The following is a 25575-nucleotide window of genomic DNA, read 5'->3' as shown; positions in this document are numbered from 1 at the left end:
TAAAAATTAGGCACAGTAAAGAAAACTTACAGAATAACTAATAAAATGGAACAGTATACATTGCCAGCACTGCTACTCCTTTGCTCCAATGGTACAGTGAAGAAGAATGGAGTCATATTTGCACAAGTGCTATGGTACCCAACAGTAAGTCTGCAGTTCCCCAGCCACTAAGTCATTAGTGAGAGGGTAGCATATACAGTGTGGATATTCCAGACAAGGGCTGATTCATGTCATGGGTATGTAGAACAGGATAGATTTGAGTTTCATCATGCCACTTAGAATGGTGCATAATTTGAGTCTTATAAATCATTTTATTTCTGTAATTTTCAATTCAATATTTTTTGGACTGTGGCTGACTGCTGGTAGCTGAAACTGCTGGAAGTGATAGCTTGGAATGGAGGGAGAGCTGCTGTGTGTCATTTACTCATCACTTTTTGTCATGTGTGCACCTTGGGCCAGCCTTATCAGGTGCTGTGAGCAATGCAGTGACTGAGACCAGCCAGGATGCTGCTTTCTGTTGCCTAACAATGGCCTTGGCAGTTGTCAGTAGTGGGGAGAGTAGCATTTATGTTTCCTTCTTGCTCCATGACTCAGAACACTTTTCCATTAATTCTTGGGTTCATTTCCTTTCTTGTAGGGTGGAATGTGCATCTGGAATGTGCTCTATCAATTCAACCAATGACAAAGGTTGCACATCTGTCTGATAGTTTCTTGTAGCTCTGTGCTCCACTCATCCAGTGACTCATGCACTGGACAGAAGAACTATCCTTCCTGTTTTATAGATGAAGAAACCAAGATTTATAATGCCCCCACTTTTTCCCAATCTATGGGATTGCAGAGATGTCCCCGATAAAGGCTAGAAAGTGTGTGCTTTAGATGGGCTTCTGTTATACAGAGCTAAGCCACTCCTTGTTTACTACAGAGAGATCCAGGCATTCCTACCAGGAATGAGGCTTCCTACCAATATTATTTGTTTGTAGTTGCTGAGGTTTGAATGGGTCCTACAAAATTCATGTGTTGCCAATTCAGTGCCCAATATTATATGCCCAGGATGAAGGAGGTATCTAATGAAGGAGAGGTCTGGCCATTTTCCTTTTTTTTGGGGGGGGGTCCGGTCATGGGGTCTGAACTCTGGGCCTGGGCACTGTCCCTCAGCTCTTCAGCTCTAGGCTAGCACTCTACCGCTGGAGCCACAGCGCCACTTCCAGCTTTTTTCTTTTTTCTTTTGTGGTGCTGAGGAATGGAACCCAGGGCCTCAGGCATGCAAGGCAAGCGCTCTACCACTGAGCCACCTTCCCAGCCCCCATTTTCCTTTTTTTATATACTTGTTTTTCCCTTCTACCTTCTACCATAAGATGTGCAACAAGGAGACCTGGAGATGTGGGTTCATCAACCTAGGTCTTTACCTGGAAGCAATCAATCTCTCTCTTTTTTTAAATACGTGTATTCATTTCTGGTATTTGATCTTTTGCTTTTGCAGAACAAATCTGACTAAAACAAAAGTGTTTCAGCTTGCTTTTTTTTTAAGGAAGATCCTGTAAAATAGAATTGGACTGTAAATCTTCCTTCAGTAGCCTCCTTCTTTGCATGAATAAAAGTTTACTTTAATTTTTTGTGGTACTGGAGCATGAAGCCAGGGCCTCAAGCATGCTTTACCCCTCATTACCTCATCTGATCCTTGAGAGGGAGCCCCTCGGGGGAGAATTCACCTCAGGGATGTGTTCAGTGTTAACCATGCACATTCTTCTCTGGGCCAGCTCAGAAGAGCAGATGGGTAGACTTCCTCTGTGATTAGAATGGTGGTGGAAGGGCTTGTTCAGAAGAGCTGTGGGAGCTTGTCAAAAAACTAGTAATTCCAGAGGTCCAGGGTCAGGAATGTTTTATTCAAACTTTTGTGGGATTTCGACATGGAGTTGGTTTAAGGGAATGCTGTTTGGCTTGCTGTGAAATAGCTAGAGGCAGATGGAACATTTGTATGCAAAAACCCTTCTTCTGTCCCTCTAGTTTTTAGTGAAACTTTCTTCAGAGACTTGATTAAAAGCAGAGACTCACCAGGTACAGTTGTTGCACTTGGCAGGCTGAAGGCCCATTGGCCTTTCTGTCAGGACACTGAGGGGGATGGGATTCTATGGTTATTGTCACCCTGATGTTCATAATTACAAACTTATTGTAATGATTACTTTTTCTTCTTTTTGGAGCTGCAAGAGAATCCTCAGAAAGCCTGTTTATAGATGCTGTATCTACCACAGTGCCACTGTAATTTTCATAGGAAATTTGGTCTCTTTAAGGTAGCATTTAAAGGAGCATTCAAAGGCAAAGCCTCACCTTTATGAGCTCCAGGCTCGGCCTATTTGTTTTTTGTTTATTTATTCATTTACTTGTTTTTATTGTCAAGATGATGTACAGAGGGTTTACTGTTGCACAAGTAAGGTAATAAGTACATTTCTTGTGGAACTTGTTACCCCTTTCCTCATTTTTCTCCCAATTTCCCTTCCCCCTTTTCCCCAAGCTGTACAATTCACTTCCAACACTGTCTTGTGAGTATTGCTGTTGCCTTGGTTCCCCCCTTGTCCTTTGTCTCACCATTTTGGTGTTTTCCTTTCTTTCCCTAATTCAGAAAAACCTATACACAATACCCAGAGTACCAAAATCAAATACAGTGACAACAGGGGATAAACCATAGGGGAAAAACACACAAAAGAAATAAGCAATCACATAGTACATTAAAAACAATAATAAAGGAAACCTCTTGTGTCCATGTCTTGGAGTTCATTTTGTTTAGCATCGTCTTATATGATCATAAGTACATAACTATTGAGCTATTCTGCTCATCTGCTAAGATTATCCTAGACATATACCACTTCTTGCAAATAAGGGAAACCATGGGATCCATGTTTCTCTTTCTTTCTTTCCTTTTTTTGGGGGGGTGGGGGGTGTCTGGTCATGGGCCTGAACTCTGGGCCTGGGTGCTGTGTCAGCTCTTCAGCTCAAGATTAGGGCTCTACCACTTGAGCTACAGCGCCACTTCCGGCTTTTTTTCTCTGATTTTATGGTCCTGAGTAATTGAACGCAGGACCCCATGCATGCAAAGCAAGCGCTCTACCACTGAGCCACCTTCCCAGCCCAAGGGACCTATGTTTCTTTGAGTCTGGCTTACTTCATTCAATATGAATTTTTCCAAGTCTTTCCATTTCCTTACAGACGGGGCAGTATCATTCTTTCTGATGGAAGCATAGATTCCCCCCACTTCTCTCTCTCTCTCTCTCTGACTCTCTCTCTGTCTGTCTGTCTCTATTTTTTCTCTCTATTGAGGGGCATCTGGTTTGGCTCCATATCTTAGCTATGGTGAATAATGCTGTGATAATCATAGATGTTCTGGTAGCTTTAGTGTGGCCTTGTTTTTGGTCATTTGGGCAAATGCCTGAAAGTGGGATTACTGGATGATAGGGGAGCTCTATGTGTTTGAGTCCCAAGAGGAAGGACATATGTTGGCCCTGTAAGTGCAGAGGGCTGCATATATTTTGGTCAGAAAACCCTAGGAGTCTTTTTGACTTTGGATTCTTCCTCTCCCACTTTTAGTATTATGAGGGAATCTGCACCCCTGCATTGCCCAGCTCTGGGACATGTCATTCATGTAAGCTTATCTTGTGTCAGAGGAACCCTCTGGAAAAATAATTTAATGATTGCCAAAATATAGTTGGTTTTCTATATTTGTGAAGTTTGCATTTGTAGATTTAACCAACCATAGATTGAAAATAATTGTAAAAAGTTGGGTGCCTTTGGCTTACACCTCTAATCCTAGCTACTCAGGAGGCGGAGATGTTTGGATTCCAGTTTGTGGCCAACCTGGGCAGGAAACAAATGCAAGACTCTTTTTCCAATTAAAAAAATAAAGGCAGAACTGGACATATGAAAAGTAGTAGTAGAATGCCAGCAGTGAACAAAAAAGCCAAATGAGTACAGGACTTCTAGCCCTAGTATTTACACACACACACACACACACACATACACACACACTCAGACACACACACTTTTATCTTATCAGTATTCCTTGAACAATACAGTATAATTGACATTTAAAATATGAACATTTAGGGGCTGGGAGGGTGGCTCAGTGGTAGAGTACTTGCCTCGCTTGCATGAGGCCCTGGGTTTAATTCCTCAGCATCACATAAGCAGAAAAATGCAGGAAGTGGTTTTGTGTCTTAAGTGATACGATGCTAGCCTTGAGCTGAAGAACTGAGGGACAGCGCCCAGGCCCAGAGTTCAGCTCTCACGACCAACAAAAAGAAAAAAGAAAAGAAAAGAACATTTGCAGTGCGTTAGTCATAAGTTGATTAGAATGCATTTAAAGTATGGGGAAGATATGCACAAGCTTCATACAAATACAACTATGTTTTTTAAAATAAACATTGGAGCATCCATGGGTTTTGGTATCTACCTTGAGTTTCCTGGCCCAATATCCTGTGGATATCAAGGAAGCGCTATAGATATAAAACACAGCAGTATTACAATTTGTCAATTCAATTCTAATCTCCTTCCAGAAAATCATTTTCCACTTTTTTTTGTGGTATTTTATACTCTTCATTGCTTGTATTATTTTGCACTGCTATAGTATAGGGTAGTCTACAATTTTGAAGTATACTTTAAAAAAAAAAAAGTTATGGTCTTAGATTTTTGCATAGTCCCTGTCATTGTTGATGGAGATTTATTATACTAAATGGATTGCATTTTAATTATTTGACCACCTCACAATTAGCTTATTTCCATTGGTTTACTAATATAAAGGATGAGTAGAAGGCACACAGTAAGTTCTTGTTTGGTTTAAATGATGTGTTATTTACTGTGTTTCACACTGCACCATCTTCACTTTCTTTATATTTTTCCTTAAAAAAAAAGGGTGTTACTATGTAGCCCAACCTAACTTTGAACCCTTGATCTTCTGGCCCTAATCTTCTCATTGATGGTTTCACAGACATGCCCAAGCATGCTTGGCTCAGTGATTTCCTTCATTTCTCTGAACAATTATTTATGAAACTGAGGCTCAGGTTGGCCAAATAGCAAAGGAATATTAGTAGCTGATGTATATTGCACCCTTCCTGCATTTCAGACAAGTGGTTCAGAACTTCTCAGAGAAAAATCTCACAGATCATTGTTCCGTGTAAGGCACATATTATCATGTTCACTCAGCAGGGCTAATAGACCTTTTGAGGATTGTTCAAGGTGTCATGTCAAAACATGGTAAGAACAGAGGTCTGTCTGATTCATGGTCAATGTAATGGTGATTTTATAGGGATGATGTTTTGTTCCTGCCATTTTTGTTCTTTGCTATGTCCCCTTTGCAAAAACCCAGTGTTTGTTTTTATTAACATAAGTTAATATATTGCAAAGGTATTTCATTAGGATATTTTCAAAAATTCATTTAGTGTTCTTCCCTGTGCTTAGAAAGATGGCTGGCATATAGTTGGTGCGGAATTAGTGTTTGTTTAGTAATTGAATGATCTCAACACTCAAGGGAGCTTGAGCTTGTGTTTCTTTCCTTTCTGAGTCTTGTGTTTTCTTCTTCCATTTCTCCGTCTCAGTTGAGTAGAAAACATGTGTGTAGACACATGTTTGAATTTATGTGCGATTTTTTCTATATGATTGTTTCCATTTACGTGTTATTTGTGTGTGCCAGGACTAGGGCTTGAACTACTGAGGTTGTGCTGTGTTTGTATGTGTTTGTTCAATTCTTGATGAGGTTAATACTACACAAGCAGTTATTTTAATAGAGTTTGAGGAACTCAATTCATGTTAATGCGTTAATCTTAAATCTTACAAAAATCTTTAGATAAGCTTTTAAATTACAGCCAAGCTAATTACATAAAAATGTTTATAAATTTTTATCTTTTGTATACATATTTATATTTTTGCTCTTTTCTTTTTGGTAATGGGATTGATGCTAGGATGTTGCACTAGCTAGGCAAGTCCTTTTCCTCTAAGCTATATCCCAGCCCCTTTTGTATATATATTCTTTATGTCAAGATATATTCGTAGATACTTATCTTCAATTAACTGACAGAAAGCGGGATATGGAACTGTGGCTTGAGTGGCAGAGCAATAGGCTTAAGCAAAAAAGCTACAGGAAAGCACTCAGGCCTTGAAATTGTGTCTCCCCCCGACACACACACATACACACACATACATACACACACATCCAATTTTGGTTCTACCTTGTTAGTACTCTTTAAAATATGTCTTTAGTGTTATACAAATGCAAAATACCACCTCAACACTTTTTTTTTTTCCAGTTGTGGGGCATGCATTCAAGGCCTGGGCTCGGTCCCTGAGCATCTTTGGGCTTAGGACTTAGTGCTATAAGTTGAGCAACAGTGCCACTTCTAGCTTTTGAGTGATTCATTGGAGATAAGAATCTGACAGGGATTTTTTCTGTCCAGGCTGATTTGTAACTGCAAACCTCAGATCTTCTCCTAAGTAGCTCTGATATCAGGTATGAGCAACTGATGCTAGGCTCACTCCTATTTTAATTTATTTCAAGTTCTTTGTTTGTTTTGGTATTTCTTAAACAATTTTATGCTCATCAAGATATCATGTTTGTTTTGAAACTTATACTTACTATGCTTAATCATGAATGTTTTTCAGTTCCCAAACCAGTTGTCTATCTTCAGCATGGTTTGTTAGCCGATTCCAGTAACTGGGTTACAAACACCGACAACAACAGCCTGGGATTCATGCTTGCTGATGCTGGTTTTGATGTGTGGCTGGGGAACAGTAGAGGAAACACGTGGTCTCGGAAACACAAGACTCTCTCAGTTTCTCAGGATGAATTCTGGGCTTTCAGGTACATTGCAGTTGATTATGACTTGAGTTCATTTCTGTGACACCTAAAAAGCAGAAAGATACCCAGGACTTCAGCAGAAGAGTCCTTCCATAAATAACTCTGAAGTTGTAAACCTTACCAGGAATTTAATAATGAACATTAAGTTAAATTAGAGAAACAACTACATTCATAATGACATTCAGCTGGGAATTTTGGCATTCCTTGTGGTATGGGGACTTTGGAGTCAGCTACTCTTCCTCTCCTCCACAAACACATTTTCCTTTCAGAAACTCTTTTCTGTCTCTTACTTCTGGATCCACCAATCGGTGTCATATGTCACTGTATACATTATATAAACCCTGGCAACAGATTCTTAATTTATGACATGGACTGATGAACATCTATAAAGTTTATAGGAGGCTGATAGTAGAAGATACAGATAAAGAACCTCTTCAGACCAGAGCCTGGCCTATTGCAAAATATATGGGAACACTTGGCTCATCTGATTGTGATGCTATAAACAGCCACACAGCCACACCACACACACACACACACACACACACACACACACACACACACACACACACACACACACACACACACACTCACAAACCCCACTTGCACCTACCGTTTTGGTGCTACAGCTTGATGTTGGAGGTATTAGCAAAGGTCAGAATTCTGGCCATCTCTAGTCTTGACTTCTATTTATACAACCAGAGTTTCTCTGATGACATGAAATCCATGAATAAGAACTTTTACCAAAAGGCATATATCAGAAAATGCTTATTGTCCCCTGTTTGTGATAGTGAAAGTCTAGAATTTACCTATGCCACAGATGAGTATTCTAAATGGTCAATGAGAGTGTGGTGTAGTAACATAATAAAATGTGACTGAACAACTACATTTTTATGCAGCAATATGGATGAAACCAAGTAGACAAGCAGAGGGTATAGAGAAAGATTAGGGTAATTGCTCTTTTTGAGAGGCGCATATGCAATGGAATCCAAGGATGTTCTGTCATCCTGGGTAAAGTTCAGTTTCCTGAGCTCAGCACTGGGGTATCCAGTTCAGTATGTGACAATAGTTCAAGTTCCAAGCTTAGTGTTTGTGCATTTATGCAACTGTTCAATGAACAAGATCTTGTTTGTGTGTTTTTGGATTCTAGTTTTGATGAGATGGCAAAATATGATCTCCCAGCTTCCATTGACTACATTCTGAATAAAACTGGCCAAAAGCAGTTGTATTATGTGGGTCATTCTCAAGGCACCACCATCGGTATGTATACAGCAAAGACTGGAAGTTGATAGAATGGATATACTATGGAGTTTAGGTGGTTTTTATAAGAGAAACATAAGAAAGCCACAAAGCTCAAATACAGTTCCTTTTTAAAATGTCAAGAAGAAATCATAGAAGGGCAAAAAGATTTTGATATTTGATTTTATATGGAAATTTAGATTTTATTATAAATTTCTAACTATGGTATATGTGGTTGTCTTCAAACTGAAAGAATGAATCTAAGCCACATCCTCTCATGTATTTTTCCTGTTAAACAATATAAGGATGTGAGAAGGTTGAAGAAATGGCAGTTTTCTAAGGTCAGAGACTTCAAAGTAGAAATAACAGGATAGACTAATTTTTAAAGTTCAGTGGAGGGTTTAGGGATGTGGCCACGTCATAGATCACTTGTTTAGCTTATACAAATCTCTGGGATATCCCCAGTATATAAAATTTGAGTAAGTAAGTAAATAAATGAATAAATTTGGGGAGAGAAAGGATCAAAAAAAGAAAGAGGTAAAATATAAGTAGAATACAAGTCTGACAGGTTAGACTTTATTTACAGTTTTAAAATCTATGTGCATATTTTATTTATCATAAAATGAGCATGTTTTTGAAACATAAAATGTAGTAAAGTTTATAGAAAATACAAATTGTCTTTCCTTGTAACAAGCAGATTTGTCTAACAAAAGTCCAAGGACCAGCTTCATAATTCAATTAATTCTCCTCTTTTGTGATTAGTGACTAATAATTCTGTCTTCATATCACATGCTCTCTGTACAATACCCTCCTGTGACAAGTATGAATGCTTTTAGTCTTACTGATATATCGGGTTAAATTGTACCATGTTCAGTAAAACGTGACTGGACATCATTCTCCATTTATATTTCTTATTTTATGGACAGTTTATTTGTGATGTCCCAGTGTTTTCTTAAGTGACATTCTCAGACCAAGTTGCAAGAACTGACCAGAGAGAAAGCTAAATGACACTTCAGGGAATTCTAAATGTTTGAGTTGCTCTTGTGAGAAGTGTCTATTTGAATGGCTCTGTTTGGATCTGTAAATAAGGGATGAAGGGAGGGCCAGGGGATTCAAGAGATTTAAAGCAAAGCTCATGAAATGTTATAGACTTACGTTTACATTGTTAAAGAATACAGAAAGATATTGCGGTTTTCCCATTCTTGATTTCATCCTATGTATGTCTAGGTTTAGACTCAATAAAAGCACTTAGCAATGCCTCCAGTTTGATTAAATTCCATGTGTGCAGCTGACCAGGGCCCCATTTCAGGTGTTCTGCTTCCTCAGGGTGGTATCTCTGCACCCTTCTCTGGCTGTTTCTGGACGGCTTCACAAGTGATGCTAGCTCTCTCCTGTCTTTTCTGAGAAGGAATGTCCTAGAAGTTGGAATTCCTCTTATCTTCCTTTTTTTTCCCACAGGTTTTATAGGATTTTCACAGATCCCTGAACTGGCCAAAAAAATAAAAATGTTCTATGCCTTGGCTCCTGTGGTTTCACTGGTTTTCAGTTCCAGCCCTCTAACCAAGTTAGGAATCCTCCCCGAAGTTTTCTTTGAGGTACACGGCTTGCCCTCCCCTCTTTCACTTCCTGACAGATTCCCTCTTGAGATTGAAGCACTGCTCCTTGGAGGGAGACTCTGCTGTCCTTCTCTGGGTTTGCTCTTAGCAGAACAATGGGTTTCTCTTCTTTCCTTCATCACTACTTGCTATGGCTGGGGGCCTTGGAGGCATAGCATTTGTGAATACTGCAGCTGTGAGTACTCATAACTAACATGTTAGTCCAGCTCTCTATCCACTATAGAGGAAATATTATTTAAACATGAGCAGTGCTAGCATTTTATTCAGGGATGTGAGTTCTTGCACAACCTTAGATGGGAGATGGGAGACAGGATGTGTACCATTTCCACAGGCCCAGCCCTCAACACAGGATGATGATATAAAGATGTTGTTTAATTATATTCTCCAACGTGGCCACCAAATACATCAGCCCTCAGCCACTATCTATGCAGTTCCAAGTTCTATACAAGGAGGATATAGCAGTCAAGAGAAGTTGTTTTAAGCTCTCTGAAAACAGAAGGCTCTTAATTCTAGCATTAGATGTCTTATACATTTATACAAGCATGTACATAATTGAAATCTTGTCCAGGAAACCACATGATCATGTAGCATGTAATGTGCTTTCATTCAATAAGGGACCACATATTAGGTGGCACCCCTGTAAGATCATAATAGAGCTGAATATTTCCTGTCACCTAGTGAATTTGCAGTTCAGCCTAACTGGTGATGCTAGTGTAAACCAACCAACTACATTCACAGTCCTAACTAAAAGTATAGCAATGCAATTATGTATAGTGCATAATACTGGATAATGATAATAAGTAACTATCACTGTTTTGTGTATTTATCGTGGTATGCTTATTATCATTATTGAAGGATATATTCCAATTTCTTTTAAAAGGAAAGTTTGGACTAAGGGAATATGCTGTTTGCTGGCCAAAATTCCAGTCTCATAGTCACTGTACCAAGCAATTGCCCTGTACCACCGAGGTTGTTAAAGGATACTGTAATCATTAAAGCTGAGCAGGTGTCACTTGCCCTCTGGAGATCTGCCCATTTATCCTTATATTCCCACTTATATTAGTTTGCTAGACTATGATGACAAATGTGTTTCATGTTGTTGGCAATCTTTGGCCATTCCTGTTGGTGGAAGCATCATTCCAATTTCTGCCTTTCTCTTCTCTTGGTGTTTGCCTCTGTTCCTATCTATCCTTAAGGATGTCTATTTCACTTGATTCTTCTACAAAGATCCAAGCAAGGCCATTCGATAATACTGGCAGTTAAGGACTCTATGTCTAATATTTTTTAATACAATCATAAATTTGACGCCTGAACCTGCGTTCTTTTCCCACTTGTCCTTCTAGGTAGTAGACTTGAGCAAGATAATTTGAATATAAAGAGAGATTTGAATATAAAAAGAGATTTTCCCCATTTCCTGTTGCATTCTACATGTCTTAAAAACGTAATAATTTCTCTGGTAGTGCCTTATCAGTACTGACTTTCTGACCACTGGTTTGGGATACTGTAGACCAGTGTTTGATAATTTTTTTTATAAACTGTTGGATAGGTCACCTGGAGTTTTTTTTTTTTTCTGTAAGAATTGCATTCTACCCTTGTGGAATAAAAGTAGCCAGTGATAACAGATAATGTGGCTGTATTTCAGTAAAGCTTTTCTTATAAAAGCATGCAACAATGGGAGCAGGAGGATGGGGATGAGACAGTTTACTTACTGCAAACAGAGTTTGAGAATAGGAGGCTGAGAATGTTCTGGAAATGGATAATGGTGATTGTCCCACAACAGTGTGACTACAGTTGCTGCAACTAAACACATAAAAATGATTAAAATGTACATTTTGCATTACCCATGTTTTATCATTATGGAACAAAACCCTCTGTGGCTCATCTTGGTGTACATGCACGCAGGACTAGGATAGCGCTCACCAGTCCCTGCGCTGACTGTCCAGGACTCACTACCATTCATCACAGAACACTCATTGGGGTTGGCCCTGGGACCAAGGGTCCTGGCTCTTGTCCTTTATAAACGTCTGTTCTAAATGTATTCAATTTTCTTTATTCCATGTCTCTAACATATCTATACTTGTTGTATATACTCACTTGAATATCAGCTAGTCTCCATTTTGCTCCTGAGGCTGCTGGGAGGGATATTTGTGTGTCTGTGCTTCTGCAGGGAGTTGTGGAAGCTTCCATCCCAGCAGGAAATGCTGAGTCAATCTTGGGATTCTTTATATTTTGTAGGACATACTTGGGCACAAAGAATTCTTTCCTGAGAATCCAGTCACAAAGTGGCTGAGTACCCATTTTTGCACCCATGCAATTCTGAAGGAGCTTTGTGGAAATTTATTTTTTCTCCTGTGTGGATTTGATGAGAGGAATTTAAATATGGTATGTATAGTTATGTTCAGAATAGATTTAAACACTTGAGTGGTCTTGATCTTGCAATGTGCTTAATTTGGATGATGTGGGAGACACAGCAATGACCTTGTTAGAGCTCTGAAGGGCCTTTCTTTCAAGATGACCAAAAGTGCTTTTCAACAATTGGTTATGGTTGCATTTGTCTTCATGGTTGTTTTTATCTTCTGTGGAGCATTGCATATGAGGATCTGCCACAATTTAAGCCACTATATTTGCATATTTCTTTTAACAAATTTGTGTGTTCCAGTTTGGAGTTTTCATTTTATACACAGTCATACCTTCCTATGCACATACACACACATATATAACATATTCATATATGTGAATATATGTACATATATGATACATATGTATTTACTTGCTTTACTAAATGCAAGTCTTCGGCCAGAAATAACCTTTTCTTTATAAACCACAATGCTAAATTTTGAAAATAAGTTTTTAGAATCTGAAATGAAGCCAGGCATTGTGGCTACCCCTTGTAAACTCGGGATGTGAGACACCAGGGCAGAGGGAACCTAAGTCTGATTCCAGCCTAGGCTGCCTAGGAGACCTTGTCTCAAAAACACAATTCTGGAGCAATAGCTGTATGAATTTTTCAGAGTAATATCACTTTTCTTATTGTTAAAGGTAGTGTTTTTGCCATTTACAATTTTGCAAGTTCAGGATAGCATAAATAATGAAATAACAATGGCCTGTGATTGCAACCTCTATTCTTCAATACCCTCTATGCTTATTTGTATTTTATAGGACATAATTATAAAGAATTGTATTTTCATTCTAATCTCATATATTTGAGATTGTAGTTCTGTAGTTTTTAATTTTTTAAACAACAAAATGTGTTGATTTTCAGTATCACCTTAAAGCTGTTTTCATTCTTTAATCTGTCATGTTTATCGTACAGTCAAGAGTGGATGTCTATGGGGCACACAATCCTGCTGGAACTTCTGTGCAAGATATGTTACACTGGAGGCAGGTAGGCCTTTCAGAAGGGCAGCTTTGTATGAGAAAATCTAGTTGTTGGAAAATTGCAAGTATCCATTCATGTACATCTCTATCCAACTTCTCACACTGAAAGACATTCTATGTAAAAGTTTGATCTGGTTTCCTTCCTGGTCTGGTCACTGTGTTTGTGCACACATGTTTTATATGAGACCATCCAACAGCTCTGAGGTTTGTCTTATGTCTTCTTCCTCTCTTCCCCTGCCTTCTCCTTTCTTTACTTCTCAGTTACCTATTTTCTCCCTGCTTCCCTTTCCTTCCTCTCCATCTGTTTGCCATTGATTCACAGGTTTATTTCTGTGTTGTTTCATAAAGCATGATTTTGGAGTAGCAGTGGAGATAGGGTGCTGCTATTTCAACAGTCAGCTGTGGACAGGATATGTTTAGAATGTCAGCGAGTAACAGAGCCACACCAAGCATGAGCAGGGTGGGGAATCACTAACTTTGAAAATAGAGTTTGCTTATTTTTTTTTATCACTGAAGTAATGCAGATCTGTTCCAGATCATATATTTGCAAAATAGGAACATTATCTTTTAATGTAATAATTTTTCTTTAGTTATTCACAGGTTAAAGATGTGTATTTAGAGTTAGGAGATGTCTCTGCATTCTGGTATATACCTTAACACAGCAGTAGGTGTATAAGTAGGTTATTTTTCTCCTACTCTTTTTTTCCTTTTAGTTGCCATTATATCAGGAGCTTATGTCCAACTCTGGAAGACTTTTTTTCCCCCACAGGGAATTTTATTTTAAATATAAAATAAGGTACTGTTAAACTTAAAAAAAAAAAGAATGGTACCATAAGTGTTTTACATCAAAATTTCCAATCACTAGGCTAGCAGGCAGAATTACTCTGTGTGTGTGTGTGTGTGTGTGTGTGTGTGTGTGTGTGTGTGTGTGTGTGTGTGTGTGTGTGTGTGTGTATGCGTGAGTGTGTGCTGGTACTGAGGCTTGAACTCAGGGCCTCAATCTTATATTTGTCTCTTTAGCTTATGCTTGTTTCTTTAGTTTAAGAATGGATTTCTATCACTAGAATCACACTTCCATGTCCGACTTTCGGCTCAGGAATTAGAGATGAGTCTAATAGACTTTTCTGCCCAGGTTGATTTTGAACCTCAGTGGTTAAATATCAGCCTCCTGAGTGGCTTGTATTATAGCACTAGAATGGATTGCTTTTGAAAAGGACATCTTTTAATAAAATATTGTAGTAAAATAATGGGATTCGGATTTATACTAATGTCTAAAATTGCAAGTTTAAAAAAAATAGACACTTATGGTTAAATAATGGTATGAGAGAGAGAGCAACATACATTTTTGCTGGGCTCTGGAGGCTCACACTTGTACTTCTATCTACTCAGAAGGCTGAGATCTAGGAATCAAATTTCAGAGCCAGTCCAGGCAGAAAAGTTCTCATGAGAATCTTATTTTCAATTAACCACCAGAAAACTAGACATTGAACTGTGGCTTAAAGTGGTAGAGCACTACCCTTGAGCAAAAGAGCTCAGGGACAGTTCCCAGGCCCTGATATTGAACTCCATGACTGACAAAAAAAAGATGCATTATACTTCTAATCATTATTGAATTGAAACCCCTTTTCACAATTACTTAAAAGTATTAAAAATAGATTCCTTTGTATGCACGAATCCAGATGCACTTGCCCTGGAGAATTTATACTTGCTTTATTAAATTTTATTATTAAGTAGTTATACGAAGGGGTATTTTTGATTTTTAACAGCATTATTGAAGTTTTAATGATACAGTAATCCTCAAACTACACACCTTGATAGATTTTGCCATAGGTGTACACTTGCAAGCCCTGTGTCAATCAAGAGAGTGAACATAGCATCAGCCCTCCAAAGTGTCCTTATGCCCTTCTGCAATACCTTCTCCTCCGTTCTCCTCCAACCCCAACGGCTATGCTGCTTTCTGTTACTTTAGATTAGTTTTCATTTTCTAGAGATTTAGTGCAGCCAGATACTATGTGTTTGTCTGGCTTTTTCACTCATCACAATTGGTTGAGACTTGTTATGTTGTGTACCTCATGTATGTGTACTTGTTGTTTTGTGAACTTTTTGTTCCTGAGAATCCGTATTTTGGAAAAACCTGTCTAGGAGATTCTTCTACCTTAGCAAGTGTGGGATATGCTCATGTGTGACATCATTGCTCATTTGGTCTCCTTCCTCAGAGCCCTGTCTAATGGAAATATGGCTTTAACACTTACTGACCTGAATCCTCTCTTGGATCAGCTATAAGGAGTCATTTCCTGGCCTGAAGTTCTTAGCTTGTAGAGACTGGAAGGCTAAATATGAGAGTTTGCTGTGGTTTAGAAGAGGAGCCCCTGGAATGCATATTGTTCCTACCATGCTGACAGAGCTCACTTAGAATTTAAGCAATGGCCTGGGCCTTTGAAAGTCCTGTTGTTCACTCATGCTCTTCTTTTTGGTGCTGACAATCCCCCTCAGTCACATTTCAGTTTATCATCTTTTGTTTACTTCACATATCCTAACAGCAACATTCTCCTACATTTCTGAGTGTTTTGAATTGCTACTTGATGGACTCTATGTCAGAAAGACCCAATTTCTGTGAGCTGGGGTGTGTGTGCACTCCCAGAGTTGCAAGGAGTAAGTCTGAGCCATTTGAGGCAGATGGGCAGCTACTTTGCAATTTAGTGAGCAGTAGCAACCCAGCTCCTCAATTCTGATAACTTGGCTAAGTCCTGTGATCTCTTATATGTCAATTTGTTGTTTTATTTTCTTCTTAGATTTCAAAACTTAATAAGTTTCAAGCCTTTGACTGGGGAAGCAGTGCCAAAAACTACCTACACTACAACCAGGTAAAGATTTCTGTCTTTAAAAGTAAACGGACCCCCAAATATCACCTCTCGGAAAGCAGCCTACCTTACTGAGGTTGTGGCTGTGCTTAGCTACTAAGGAATGTCTAGGTGGTATTTGATTTCCCTCTGTCCTCTTCAGAAGCTCACAGGTTTGCAGGTGGTGTTGTGGACTGGCCTTTCTCTCTCCATCCTTTGAGTGACTCTAGATAAGAGGCACACATTCTTCAGAGCGAGCATGAGCACAGACACTGTAGACTCAAGTAGTTCCAAGTATATTGCAGGTGTGCAAGCTGTGGATTCTTGGACATTGTATAAGCACTTCCCCTCACAGATAGAATTAGCATCTTTAAGCATCAAGTACACTAATGTGTGAGCTACTTGATCTGTGTTTCCTTATTTCATTCTCATAGCATCCCTGTGAGTTAGACTTGGTTATCTTTGACTTAAAGATGAGGAGCTGGTGCCATGTTTCTTGTCTGTAATCCTACAAAATTAGGAGGCTGAGATCAGAGTATCAAGGAGCTAGCCCTGGAAGCAAAGTCTGTGAGACTTTTAACTTGAAATAACCACAAAAAAACCAGAAGTATCACTGTGGCTCAAATTGCTAGCTCATAAGCCTTGAGGGAAAAATGCTCAGGTCAGCATTAGGCCCTGAGGTCAAGCCCCACAACCCACCAACAATTAAAAAAAAAGATGGGGAAATAAGGTTGCCTCTTCCATCCAAAAAGGAGAAATTAGGAGGCTCTGCCTTAGTCTCGCCTTACATGGGCCAGTTGCTCCCTCTGAATCTCATGAAAACAATGCTTCCCTTGATCTTTTTTCCTCAAAAATAACACTCTACCACTTTGAACCCAAGCATCACTTCTGTTTTTCTGGTGCTTATTAAGAGATGATACTCTCAAGGACTTTCTAGCCCAGGCTTGGAACCTTCATCCTTAGATCTCAGCATCTGGAGTAGCCAGGATTACAGGGGTGAACCACTAGTGCCCAGCTACAGATTTCATTTTGTTTTTGCAATGGCTACTTGAATACTTAAACGAATTTTCAAAATTAAATCTTTTATTCTCAGTTCAGACTTACTGGACAGTGTCTAATGGAGATGTAGTTATTGCCGTTTTGAAAACTCTAACAAACCTTTCTTTCTGTTTTTATTGTAGAGTTCCCCTCCCACGTACAATGTGAAAGACATTCCTGTGCCCATAGCCTTGTGGAACGGGGCTCGAGACTGGCTGGCAGATGCCAGTGACGTCCATATCTTACAGACTCAGATCCCCAACTTGGTGTACCACAAGGAAATTCCTGATTACAATCATATTGACTTTATCTGGGGCTTGAATGCCCCCTGGAGACTATATGATGAAATGATCGATCTGATGAAGAAATACCAATGAGAGCCAGAGACACTCATAGAAAAGGGTGTTTGCTTAATTGCTGGAAAATGAGTAGTTATTTTCTAAGATCTTTTGTTCTTTTATATGAAAGATACCATGATTTTAAAGATCAATGATTCTCATTAGACATGATTAGAAGCATATACACTAGCTAGATGTTTTTCTAATTATGGTCATATATGAAGTTAGGGTCTCAATTATATTGTTATTTTTATAGTCTATTAAAGATACCATGTCATTATGAATATCTATTTACCCTCACAATTTCAAATATACACTGTTGCCTTTATATGCTCATATAGAGCAAATTGTTATGTTGGGAAATCTGTCATGTTGGTATTTGATACATAATCTGTGACTGAGTTGAATGTGATATAAAATGTACCTAGTTCTTATCACCTTTTCTTAAAAAGAAAAGTTAGCAGTGTAATCACCTTGAACTTATATATCAAATTACATCTTTCTGTGTTTTTTTATAGTAAGTACATGGTCAAATCCAGTAGTATCCCCACTATATTGATTGAATTTAGGTAATGGTTCACGCTGAACAAAATAATTTTCTGGAGTCTTCAAATATAGATTAAACTCACTTTTACATATCTATATAATGACAAATGGTTTAAAGACTTATGGAGTCTGAATTATTATGAGTAGCTTTACAACATACACTTGAAGTAAAGTTCTGCATGGAGACTAAACCACTACTCTTCTCCTACAAGTAATGAACTCTGAACTAGTATTTTGGCTCGATCTTGTCCATCACACCAAAGCCAATGAGAAGCGTCCAAGTTAATTTTCACACATAGAATCAGTGCACAGGAATGATTTCAGATTAAAGCTCAGCTCAAGGATTCATTGTTTTTCATTGTGTTATGTTGATATTTTTAACAATCTTGCTTTGCATCATGAACCCCATGTTCATTTGCGTCTCTGTAGCTTCTGTGTTACTGTTTGAGGAACAGAATGACATTTGATACATCTTACTGTTATAGGTACTTACCAGTAGCAGTAACAGTACTTGTCTTTGACTGCCTCCAGGAGAATAATAATATTTGTAACATTTTGAAGATTGCATTTCAAATTTTCAATAAAACCATAGGCCTGAAAGATGTATGTATGTATATGTGTGTCTGTGTGCCTTGTTGTGTGTGTGTGTGTGTGTGTGTGTGTGTGTGTGTGTGTGTGTTTATGTGTGTGTGCTTCTTTATGTTGGAATATTCTTTTTCTTTTGTCAGAACTTCTGATTTTCTCCTCTCCCCTTAATCCTTCCTTCTTGAGAACTTCACTTCTGCAGTCTTTCAATGGCTGGTCTTGTTGTTTTTGTTGTTTTTAAATCTCATGGAGAAGTGAAAAGAGGTATCTAGGCTAAAGAGACCTTGTTTGGAAACGGATTCCTCCATCATCAGCATGTTCCATCATAACGAAGTTATGAGTAGAGTCTAGGCATTAATGAACCCAGAAGACATCAGAACCACAAGTCAAGGCCTGTCTGTCCAACCCCCTCCTTGAACACATGAAGTCACTAGAATTAGAATCTAACATTTGCCTTCAGCCTCCAAAACACTGATGTGAGGCCATGCATAGTCTTTCTATACTGAACTTGAGTAAGACTGTATTTCTTATTTCTTTTTGTGAATCCTGAGCCTAATAACAGAGCTGGAGACATAGAGAGTCAGTATCTATGACGTATGTGTGTGATAAGAGTGGACATGCCATTTAGTTAAATGCAATTAGATGCACAAGTCACATCTGGGCGGGCCCAGCAGCTGACATAGCACTGATCTGATCTTCCATGAGACCACAGAAGAGAGTGAGATGCAGTGAGGGTGGCATCCCAGGAGGATGCCAAACTTCTTCCTGGCCATAAGTCATCCTGGAAACCCTTCTTTCTCCTGTGACCAGGGCATCTTGGCCAACCAAGTACAGATGCTTGTGTAGGGCAAAAACGAAAGGGACAGAGTATTTCTGTTTGTTGTGTTCTCCAGTAGTAGGGAGACCTTGTCAGAGGGTGGCTTCAATGACGTCGGTGACTTGGTTTCTCTACTTGGAGCCAGTCACAGGAGAACACCCAGAGAATCTCCTGAGAAGTTCTGGTCGTCTAAGTTCCCACAGAGACAAGAGAGAAGGGAATGTTTTTCACAGATCTTTTCTCCTTTTTATCTTCTTTCCAAACTTTTCCAAGGACAAGTGACTAGACCAATGTAAGAAGGAAAATACTGCATAACCACTCTTTCTGAGTTTGTATTACATTGCTCATTTGGTTTTAGTCATGCCTTCTTTTCCTGGATGGAGCTACATAAGTTCTCTAACACCTTCAGGTCCTGGCTGAACTCATCTTGTTTTACTTCATGATTAAATCACACTCAGAAATTCACCATAGGCCTGTGACAATTTCACAGGGATTCTAGCTCTGTTCTTTTTGCTTTTTTTTTAAAAAAAAGTGTGTGTGTGCCAGTAGTGGGTTTGAACTGAGGGCTTAGACACTGTCCCTTAGCTTTTGTGATTGAGGCTAGAGCTCTGCCACTTTAGCCACACTTCCACTTCTGGCTTTTTGATCATAATCAGAGAGAAGAGTCTTACCTACTTTCTTTGCCTGGCCTTGTTTTAAGCCACAATTTTAGATTTCAGACACTGTAGTACCTAGCTGAAGGCATGAACCACCAGAACCTGGCCTCTATCTCCGTTCTTTACAACTGTTTTTGTGAACATCTCTGTTGCACACAATTATCTGCACAAGCCTCTAGTCCAGGAGAGGACCTCACACACCTCAAGTGCCAACTTCCTAGGAAGCCTTTTTTATCTTCTTTCTTTTTGTAAGTATTAGTTGTTTGCACAAGGGCTTTCGTCGTGGTTTCCAGATCCACACATAATGTGCATTCCTTGATCAGCATCATCCTTTCCTTCACTCTTCATTTCTACTCCCTGCTTCCCAAGCCAGTCTCAACAAGCTTTATCATTCTGATTTCACACGCGTACATTAATTATTTGAGACATATTGCTTTTTTTTTTTTTTACAAAGGGGTTTTATTGACAGTGTCAAAGGTATATATAATGACCTGGAACATACTAATTCCTTTCTCTTTCTCATATCACTTCCCACTTTCCACATCCATATTGCTAATCATCCCCCATTTCAGGTCCTCCCTTACCCCTAGATTTCATGTATCAGGGAAAACACGTGAAGCTGGTAAATTTCATTTAACTTAGTGATCTCCACTTCCATCTATTTCCTTGCAAATGGCTTAATTTTGTTCTTCTCATGGCTGAAGAAAACTCTCTTGTGTATATTTACAGTTTGTTTAACCATCCATCTGTTGATGGGTACCCAGGCTGGTTCCACAACTGAGCTATTAAAAATAGTGCAGCATAAATGGGCCTGCAGATAGCTCGTACATTGCTTTTTGAACTGGTGCACATGGAAAGTTTTGGAATATTCAATAGCTTGTCAAATTTACAGAGATCATGTGCGTAAGTGATGGCGATTCCACGAACAAATTTTGTATTGTAAAAGAAAAGATTTACATTCAAGTCATCTAAAATGAAAGAATTGTTTTGTAGCTCTTAGTTTGTACAAGGAGATGATTTACCTGCAGTTTGTGGGCTTAAATTGCACAAAAAGATTTGATTAACTAGTCTATGTTCTGTTAGTGCTTCTTAAAATGAAGTCTATGCCTCTCAGCCAACTTTTAGTCATTCATAATTTTTTGAGTATGTTTATTAATTGCTTTTATATGATATATTTTGCAGATTAGAAGGCAAGCATGGTTTCTACCAGGATAAATAGAATGAAGATCAAGTTGTTTTTCTGAACATAGTATTAACAAACATATCAAGCATGTTAACATAAATATTTTTAACAATTTGGTAGTAATTTGGGCTAACACGATGGTTCATATCGTTCCCACCAAACACTGGAACACATAGAGGATAAAGTTCCATATAATTCACATGGAATTGTATTGGTTTTTGTGGTCTTGCAAAAGTTGGAATAGAGTCACCATTCTTGTTTCTGGGTGGTGGGGTGGGGGAGGGAAGGGATAGTGGGAGAACAAAAACTTATAAGCACTTCCCTTATTTCTCTCTCTCTTTCTCTTTCCCCCAATCCACCCCCAAGTTGTACAGATCCTTTCCACCATAATGTCTGTGAGAATCGCTGTTGCCTGGGTTTCCCCTTTGTTCGTTGTCGCACTGTTTTGTTGTTCCCCTTCCCTTCCCTAGTTTAAATGTATATACAATACCCAGGGTACCAAAATTGAACACAGTGACAAGGTATAAACCATAGGAGCGAAAACACAAAAGCAAAAACAAATCACACAGAACATTGATGGTCACCATTCTTAAACAGTGTTGAGTGCTGGGGATCTGGCTACACCATCCAATACTTGTGGATTACAACTGGAGTAAATGTTTCTGATTTTCACTTAGAAGAGTTCATGGAGAACACTGGGGAGGTGTAGGGTGATGACAAGGAGGCAGCAAAGGGAAAGTCAAGGCCCAAATAATCCTGCTGTCTATCTGAGCATCAGTTTTGTATGCAAGGTCAGTTCCAGGAAGAAAAGAATGAGGGGCTTAAGGAGAGTCTGATGGAGGCTTTTACTGCCTCTCCTTGCTCTTTTTTGGGGGAAGGGAGTTGGTTGTGGAGCCTGAACTCAGCGTGGGCGCTGTCCCTCAGCTCTTCAGCTCAAGGCTAGCACTCTACCACTTGAGCCACAGTACCACTTCTGGCTTTTTCTGCTTATGTGGTGCTGAGGAATCAAACCCACTGCCTCATGCTTGCAAGGCAAGCACTCTACCACTGTGCCACTGCCCAGCCCTAGAGAGATGCTAATTTTGAACTGTGGCAATAACCCTACTTTTTTTCTTTTCAATGAACATGTTTTTCTGTAGTCCTAAAGGACTTTGGGTAAGTTGATGTTAAAATAAAGGATAGGCCAGTACTGTGCAGACCTTCCCTGGGTAAATATGTATCTCAGTGGTAGAGCTTTTACCTAATATCCACAAGGCCCTGGGTTTGATGCCTGCACCAGAATAATGAGTAAAAGGTATACTCAGAATTAAAAGCAATGAGCTTGCGTGGCCATACCAGATTTGAGATAATGTGACCTCCTTGTTAGAGGTTTGAAGTTTATTATTGCTTGGAATAAAAACTCCAAGGTAGCTTGCATCAGAAGATGGAAGTCGGTTGACTTTTGTAATCCAAGAACCACTTTCTTATCACATGTATAATAGTTTAAGTATAGCTTTTATTTTTACAACAGCAGTGTTGAAATACTATTAGGATCCTGTAGCAGTCACAGTATAGATCTTCTGGAGTTTTGCTGTATGTGTGCAACTGTACATTACTGCACACCTTTATAATACTTTTCCAAAAATATTTCTGGTGTGTGCTCCTTGGTAAGCCTTTCCTCCTGCCCCTTGTTTCCATGGCAATAATCCATTTTCTCTCAATGTAGATTATTTCCCAAATTTTCCTATGAATGAGATCAAACCATATTGATTGTCTTGTGTGTGTGGTCTCTGTGTGTGTATGTGTCTGTCTCTCTGTCTGTCTCTCATTTGACTTCTTTAATGGAGTTACTTCATGATCTGTCCATGTGAATTATTTCCTTTTTACTGAAGAATTTATCTGTAAATTGTTTATCTATTTACACATTTATAACACTTGAATTTTCCCAAGTTTTATCTAAAATGCTATGTTTATAAGGATTTCTATATAAATCTTTATACTGGCATATGCACACACATCTTTTTAAGTGAGTATATTTATTATTTTACTTGTACAGGGCCTGGGCTAGAGGGGCAACATTTCCCCCCCCCCAGCATTTGCATGTCCTAAAGAGTGTCATCCTCAGTGTCCTGGGGTCTTTGCTTCACTGTGATTTTGAGCCAAACCTGTCAGAAACTTGAATGTCCTCAGCTGGTGGTTGGGGCTTTCTAGAGGGAGAAAGAGTAATTGAATCCTTTCTCCCTGTTTCACATGTAAGCTCTTTTCTTTCACTTATTTTTCCAACTCAAGTAACAAACTTGAATCTTGACATAGAATTTAGGTCAATAAGTGAGTAGGTAGTAGGAGGTAAGGGCTCATAGTGCCTGAAAGACTATGAAAAATTTAAATTCCACATGAAAGGGGGAAAATGGGAAATTAACCAGCTTTGGCATTTTTTGCCTCTTCCTTTTGCTCACCCTGTCCAAGATTAAGTGCTGCTCTCTGTTATTTCTCTAGGCACCCTTTAAATTTGTGGTGAGTTACTTAGTAGGTGTGCTGGGCTCCAAAGCTCACATGTTAACTGGACAGGAGTTTTCTTAGGAAAGTAAATTGCCTTTATTTTTTTCATAGAGTTCTGCTTTCCTTAAAGTTTATGTGCATACAGTAAGCAGTAGTGAAATTCTAGAACTGTAAAAATTATTTACTTTTCGGGATGAGAATGTACTTCTTGGAATACATGGTCTGTTTGGTCCTTGGGATTCTGTACTCCCAGGGGAGCAGAGGGAAGGTGTCAGCTGTGAATCCTGAGGCAAACATGACTGTGGTAAGTTTTTCTGTCATGTGCTTTTAAAATGCAAGGATGTGAAATATTTTTCACTTAATTACAGTTATATAACTGCATGTAGCCAAAACTGTCATCTCTTTATTATCTTTTTTACTCTTTCTGAATCATACATTCTGGAATGTGTCATGTGTAAGGAATGAATGTCATAAGATTGTGGATACTATGCACTTCTTAATATAGTAGTTTTTTAAAATACTTTTGTTATTGTAAAAATACTGTACAGAGGGGTTACTGTTACATGAGCAAGATAATGAGTACATTTCCTATCAAGCATTGTTACCTCCTCCTTTGTATTTCTTCTACCAAACCTTCCCTCCCACCTCCACAACTACACTCCCCACCCCCCTCCCACCTAAATTGTAAAGTTTGTTTTTTAACATAGTGTCTTGTACATTCCATTGTTAAGATGGGTCAACCTATATCCCTATTAAAGTATTTTGTTCTTTCCTTTCCTCTCCCCAGATTAGAAAATTGTATATACAAGATTCTGGGCACTGACATCTAATACAGTTAAGACAGGAATAATATCGTGTGGGAGGAACATTCAAAGAAACAAAAAAAATCACATGGTATATTATAAATATATTAGAAACAATAGCAAAAAAGAAAAATCCCGGGGCTGGGAAGGTGGCTCAGTGGTAGAGCACTTGCCTTGCATGCCTGAGGCCCTGGGTTAGATTCCTCAGCACCACCTATACAAAAAGAAAAAAGGCAGAGGTGGTTCTGTGGCTCAAGTGGTAGAGCGCTAGCCTTGAGCTGAAGAGCTGAGGGACAGCGCCCAGGCCCAGAGTTCAGGCCCCACGACTGAACCCCGCCCCCCAAAAAAATCCCTTGTGTCCCTATCTTGCAGTTAATTTCGCTTATCATCATCTTATCTGGTCATATTACATAGCTTTTGACCTTTTTTGCTTGTCCCAGAAATATACTAGTTATTCCATATAGGGGAAACCATGGGACCTATGTGTCTTTGAGCCTGGCTTACTTAACTTAATATATTTTTTCCAAGTCTTTCTATTTCATAACAAATGGGGTGATATCATTCTTTTTGATGGAGGCATAAAATTCCACTATATATATGTATATATATATTTATCTATTTATATATATCACATTTTCTTGATCCATTCATCTACTGAGGGGCATCTGGGTTGGTTCTATATGTTAGCTATGGTAAATAATGCTGTAATAAACATAATTGTGCTGGTAGCTTGGTATGTTTGTGATCATTTGGGTAAATGCCCAAAAGTAAGATTGCTGGATCGTAGGGGAGCTCAATGTGGAGTCTTTTCAGAAACCTCCATACTACTTTCCAAAGTGATTGAACAAGTTTAGCCTTCCACCAACAATGCAGTAAGGTTCCCTTCTGTCCACATACCCTCCAGCATCTGTTGTTATTAGAGTTCTTGATTGTAGCCATTCTAGCTGGGGTGAGGTGGAATCTCAATTGTTGTTTTTATTTGCATTTCTTTTATGGCTAGAGAAGTCGCATGTTTCTTCATGTATCTGTTGGCCATTCTTAGTTCCTCTTCAGAGAAGTTTCTCTGTAAGTGTTTAGCCCACTTATTATTGGGCAGTTGTTTCTTTGAGGATTTGTTGTTGGGGATTTAATTTTTTGAATTCCAAGTATATTTTTATATATGAGACCATTATCTGTTGTATGGCTAGTGAAGATCTTCTCCCAATCCGTGGGCTTTCTATTGA

General features: G+C 38.9%; 1 protein-coding gene across 2 annotated transcripts in view; it reads left to right on the top strand.

The window, feature by feature from the left end:
- Positions 1-18444, top strand: part of LOC138826107 (lysosomal acid lipase/cholesteryl ester hydrolase-like) — a 28401-nt gene extending 9957 nt beyond the window's left edge. For both annotated transcript variants that reach the window (XM_070021152.1, XM_070021151.1), the window contains exons 4-10: positions 6643-6841; positions 7986-8095; positions 9533-9669; positions 11926-12072; positions 13004-13075; positions 15861-15932; positions 17090-18444. In XM_070021152.1, coding sequence (XP_069877253.1) covers positions 6643-6841; positions 7986-8095; positions 9533-9669; positions 11926-12072; positions 13004-13075; positions 15861-15932; positions 17090-17323 — 971 coding nt within the window. In that variant the 3' untranslated portion in view covers positions 17324-18444. The remainder of the gene's footprint in view (positions 1-6642; positions 6842-7985; positions 8096-9532; positions 9670-11925; positions 12073-13003; positions 13076-15860; positions 15933-17089) is intronic.
- Positions 18445-25575: the final 7131 nt, after the last annotated feature.

This window comes from Dipodomys merriami, unplaced genomic scaffold (assembly GCF_024711535.1).
Source record: "Dipodomys merriami isolate MVZ:Mamm:240054 unplaced genomic scaffold, mDipMer1.0.p SCAF_14, whole genome shotgun sequence".
Classification (NCBI taxonomy): domain Eukaryota; kingdom Metazoa; phylum Chordata; class Mammalia; order Rodentia; family Heteromyidae; genus Dipodomys; species Dipodomys merriami.
The sequence above is the reverse complement of the archived record's forward strand: the minus strand, read 5'-3'. Positions and strand labels throughout refer to the sequence as shown.